General features: G+C 46.6%; 2 protein-coding genes across 5 annotated transcripts in view; both read left to right on the forward strand.

Moving 5' to 3' along the window:
- LOC102213929 (RNA-binding protein 39-like) overlaps positions 1–1,388 on the forward strand; it is a 12,491-nt gene extending 11,103 nt beyond the window's left edge. For all 4 annotated transcript variants that reach the window (XM_005754205.2, XM_005754204.2, XM_013907787.1 and 1 more), the window contains 4 exons: positions 287–398; positions 486–591; positions 808–886; positions 971–1,388. In XM_005754205.2, coding sequence (XP_005754262.1) covers positions 287–398; positions 486–591; positions 808–886; positions 971–1,074 — 401 coding nt within the window. In that variant the 3' untranslated portion in view covers positions 1,075–1,388. The remainder of the gene's footprint in view (positions 1–286; positions 399–485; positions 592–807; positions 887–970) is intronic.
- Positions 1,389–4,771: 3,383 nt separating this feature from the next.
- The window catches only part of isy1 (ISY1 splicing factor homolog), a 26,780-nt gene continuing 26,290 nt past the window's right edge, over positions 4,772–5,261 (forward strand). The window contains exon 1 of the mRNA XM_013907785.1: positions 4,772–4,805. Coding sequence (XP_013763239.1) covers positions 4,772–4,805 — 34 coding nt within the window. The remainder of the gene's footprint in view (positions 4,806–5,261) is intronic.

The raw sequence follows: 5,261 nt of genomic DNA on the forward strand, positions 1-5,261 counted from the left end.
TGTCTGATTTCTCAGACTTTTATCTGATTTAGTTGAGCTCAGATAAAATAATTATTGTGGGTGATTTTAACATCCATGTAGATGCTAAAAACGTGCCTGGAGTTTCCTTCCTCATAGTAACATGCTCATAGGGTCTCGTATGATTATTGGGGTTTGTCTGTATTATTTACATCTAAAGCTCCTTGAGATGACTGACGTGATTTGGAGCAACACGAGAAACTCGTGTCACACCTGTTGGCTGCTGGTTGGTTCCTGTTCACTGATGTGAAGTGTCGGATTCTTTCAGCGGCCATGAACCCGACTCTCAACATGAACATGAACTCTCCTGCTCTGAACCTCCCGTCTCAGCCGCTGGCGACGCACTGCTTCCAGCTGTCCAACATGTTTAACCCCAGCAGGTAAATACCTCGGCCCACGTGTGTCCACAGGTGAGGAGGAGGACCTGTGGGCCTCACCTGACCTGTGTGTGTGTGTGTGTGTTTCAGTGAGGAGGCTCCTGGGTGGGAGCTGGACATCCAGCATGACGTCATAGAGGAGTGTAACAAACATGGCGGCATTGTTCACATTTACGTTGACAAAAACTCCACTGAGGTAAGAACCTGACCTCTTACCTCTGACCTTATCGACTCAGCCGGTAGTCGTGAGCTCCTTGCTGCGGCCGCGGTGGAGAGAGTGAAGTTTGTTGGGGCAAAGCTTTTATTTTCCTGACTCTGACCTTCGTTTGTTCCTAAAGTCTGACTTTTGTTTCTTTCACTTTTGGTTTTGTTTACTTTCACTGCGATGACCTTTGACCTCTGCTGTTTCCAGGGAAACGTCTATGTCAAGTGTCCTTCGATCCCAGCCGCCATGGCTGCCGTCAACGCCCTGCACGGGAGATTCTTTGCTGGTAAGATTCCACGTCACATGACCTGTGTGTCATTGGTCAGCCAATCAGAGAGCACCTCTGACACACTCTTACCTGTCCTTCCAGGTAAAATGATCACCGCGGCGTACGTGCCCCTGCCCACCTACCACAACCTGTTCCCGGAGTCTGTCACTGCGACGCAGCTGCTGGCCCCACCCCCACGCCGGTGACTCGTTGTCAATGCTGCCCTCTGATTGGACACTGTAATTCAGAGCCCAGCCCTGTCCTGCTGGTCGTCACACATGCTCAGTGTGGTTCCCAAGGTCAGAGGTCGGCAGCCGTTTGTTTGATACAAACATGTTGCCCGGTCTCGATTGGCTGTGGTTCCCCACGCCACCGTTTCTTCCTGTTGTAGAGTCTCTGTGCGGCCACACCCCCAAGTATCGTCCAGTGATTGAGCTCTGTGAGCTGCGAGGGTGTGGCCTGATGACATGATTGGTTTGCAGTTTAAATGTTTTTGTAAACGAGTTTCATTTTGTAAAAATTGTTGATTAAATTTTATTTTCTGTCACTCTGAGCTGTGGCGTCTGATTCTGACGGGCACACGCCCGATCTGATTGGCTGTGAGCAGAGCAGGTCATTCAGGAGCAGGTCACAGTATTCAGATTACAGTGTGTCAGTGATGATGGTCTGTATTTACCTAGATATCAGAATTTGCAGTGTCACCATAACTAACACGGGTCTCTCATTGGACACTGGACTTTAGGTCCTCTCCTGCTGGTTCAATAAAACATTGATGTCTAAGCTTCTCCACAAAGTCCAGAACATGATCTCCATCAGCCAGGAGGGAGCATCCACACCTGTCCGCTCTGGGTGGAAGGATTATTCCGGACTGCGCGGCAAGCTGGGCAGCTCCACCCCTCCTCTTCCTCAGAAAGTTGCACTGTTTAAATGTAACCCGAGCTTCCTGCTGCGAGCACCTGAAATCAAAAGAGCTGCCATGGAGGGATTTTTATCTTTTCACTCAGTGAGACTGAGGAAGGAAGTAGAAAATTAATGGTTATTTCATGGCTTCTCCACTAATGAAGAAGCTTCTTTTGGCAGATACACTGAGCAAAAATATAAATGCATCACTTTTGTTTTTGCTCCCATTTTTCAAGAGCTGAACTCTAAGTTCTGAAACATTTTCTACAAACACAAAAGACTCATTACTCTCATATCGTTCGCTGAGATAACCCATTCCACCGCACACGTGTGCCTTAGACCCCCCACACTAAAAGGCTGACATGTGCAGTTTGGATCTGTACACAATGGAAGCTGCAAACTTCCAAGTTCTTGCACGGCCAGCAGACTCACCGGACACGTCACCCATCGAGCATGGACACTGCTAGCATCATGGACAGGTTTTTTACGGGGCTCCCACACAAACGCAAAGCAGGAGAGGAAGGATCGCCAAATATGTTTCCAAACCAAACTTTTTCTTGTAAAACAAAGGGGGGCCCAGCAAAAAAAGTTTGGGAACCACTGGTTTAATCTCTGGGACAATCTGTGAAGTTTGTCCTGTGAACAACATTTTAGAATAGTTGTGATCAGGGTTACACTCTGGGCATCAATTCATCCCACTCTGAAGGGAAGCCACATGTTTGTGTTCAGCAGTAGATGGCGCTGGTTAACCCCCCTCCTCTGCTACAGGCAGGTAAGTTCTCGCATCCTGTTTCAATGCTGCTTTATCGTTTACAAGCCGGCATTAACACGCTGAAGGATAAGCAGGAAGTGAAACTCTGGCGAAAAAAACAGGCCGGACCTACAGGAAGTCAAACAGGAACTTTATTAACGAGTAAAAACAGCAACAGTCTGAGAAGCACAGAGAGAAGCCACCATCACCTCCTCACAGGAAGTCCTGCTGTGTCTCCGATTGGTGATTCTCACACGTACGCGGGTATTTTTGAAAACAGAGATTTTCCATTTTCGTTTTAAAAATAATCCCGTCCACACATAAACGCAGAAATGAAGGAAAACGCTGCTATGAACATGCCAAAGCAGAAGGTGGCGATATATTCCTAACCGTGTAGAAATGTTGGCCAATCAGAAGTCTAGAAACCTCGGTGGGAAAAAGTAAACAAGGATGGGGCATACATAGTCTTTTTTTTTTTTTTTAACTTTCCATAGAAGCAGTGTCGCTACCCGATCTGTACCGGAAACCCGATTGGTACCAGCCAGATGAAGTGTTTACTAACAATTGACAGTGATAGCGGACATCATCATCACTATTCCAACAATCCTCTCCACACAGACAAGCATAAACACACTCGACTATCAATAAATCAAATTAAACACACGTTTGTGATGACGCTAATTCAGTTTACAATACGGTTCATTCGCTCAGTCAGCAGGTGACAGTGTCCTCGTACACTGGGGTGTTAACCTCCATTAAACGAACAGAAGAAGAAGAAAACATCTGCACATGCGCAGTAAGGATCGGGGAGTCCTGATCCGTAACTATCTTTTTATTTTTTTGTTTTTGTCTACAATATATTAAATGCTTCATTATCGGAAACATTTTAAGAGATACTTGTTTTTCTTAACATCTTAACAGATACTCTGACCTGTAACTATCGTAAAATACTTCGACTGGAAGTAGACACCTTTCACACAAGCGTGGTACAGATCGGGTACTGACAAGCAGAACAGAGTCGTATGTGTGGACGGACAGTAACTGTGTGTATGTAAGCATTTAAACACTGCAGAGAGTACAATTAACAGTATTGTAGAAATTCATTTCACCGAAACAATAACGTGACGCACAGTGTGACGTCAAAAAAGGCGCACACCTTTGACGCTGCGTTTTCTGCGTTTTCTCCGTTTTTGTCGTCCACACGTAAACGCAAAAACGGAGTTTTCGAAATTATCCACCCTGGCCGGAGTTTTTAAAAATCTCAGTTTTCAGTCACTGAAAACGCTGTTTACGTGTGGACGAAAAGTGCAAACGCATAGAAAATTTTTCAAAAACACCCGGGTACGTGTGGACGTGGACGTAGCCTCAGGCGAGATAGGTGTTTTCAGTGTGCCACCAGGAGGTGGCGCCACTTCTCCACTCCAAGTGCGGAACATCAACTCACTGAGCATGCTCACTGTGTTGCTCCACACCTGAAGAGCGATGTTTGAAAAGTGAGGTTAGCTCCGGTGTCGTTCGTGGAGCTTTTCTCAGACCTGTGTGTGTGTCGAGTTCTGGTCTTCTTGAAGGCAGACAAAATAACAGAAACACCTGATCAGTGACCTGTCCAGGTGTGTCCCACCCCTCGACCATTCAGAGCTGGGATACGGTTAAGGAAAAGGATGAAGATCAGCGCTGGAATGAGCACGCCTGCTGCTGATTGGTCAGCGGGGTGACTACCAAGCAGGTAATCACCTGCAGGTGTTAGATCTCATTCAGGTGAATGATGGTGATAGTGATGTCATCACGGTACCTTCGGGCCAGATCCACAGGCAGACTCAGCATCTTGGCGAGACGATTTGGAGCTACCGCTCCATACCCGTCGTCGCCAAGGGTGTGGCGGATCAGGTGGGTGGCGATATTCTGGTCCTCAAGCGCCGACAGGACCCGCCCCCTCCTCTCCAGCAAGAGGCGCTGCAGGTCGCCCAGCGTTGTGCCCTCGCAGGGAATTATAGGTCTCTGCTGCTGGAGGGCTGTGCAACGACAAACCACACACAGAGTCAGGACGATGACAGGAAGTAAAGACAGGTGGACACGTCTGAGCACGCTCACACCTCATGTGCACTTTTTGGAGCACTGTGAGTGATTATCTGTGACCTCAGTCTTCAAAAGAATCTCAAACTCCAACACCGAAAACATAAACAGGTGAAGACTGGCATGTGATGACATGCTGGGACGGCTTAATGTAAAAACAAGGTGACCAAGAGGTGGCAATGGGACAGTTTCAGAATAAGGTCGTGGTTCAGGGTAAAATATGAACTCACCTTCTGGTGTGTAAACATATGGAGCATAGGGCTGTGCGATATGACCAAAATCTCATATCCCGATTTAAGACATCTATTGTCCCAATAACGATATAAATCACAAAAATGTAACATTTTCTGTAAATTCTGTGAATCTCGGGCAGCTCGACTTGACGATGCATGAAACTACACATTTTTAGACATAAGTTGTAACGGCCGCCGTTTCCTTTGTGAGTATTTATTACACGGCGTGCTGCGGGGAAAAGCCTGTTCTAATGTTTGAGTCTAAGGTTTATTTTTTAGCACCTGGTGGCTCTTTTTACTTCTCATCCGTAAATAATCTGCTCTTTCACGTGATTCAGTTTATTTTGAAAAGTCTCAACAGGATCTTGAGCTTTATTGTGAAAGGTTTATGAGGAACATAAACAAGCGGACACGCGATGGTGTTACCGTCATTGTT

Source organism: Pundamilia nyererei, unplaced genomic scaffold, assembly GCF_000239375.1.
Source record: "Pundamilia nyererei isolate P.nyererei 1_Seehausen unplaced genomic scaffold, PunNye1.0 scaffold00523, whole genome shotgun sequence".
Taxonomy (NCBI): domain Eukaryota; kingdom Metazoa; phylum Chordata; class Actinopteri; order Cichliformes; family Cichlidae; genus Pundamilia; species Pundamilia nyererei.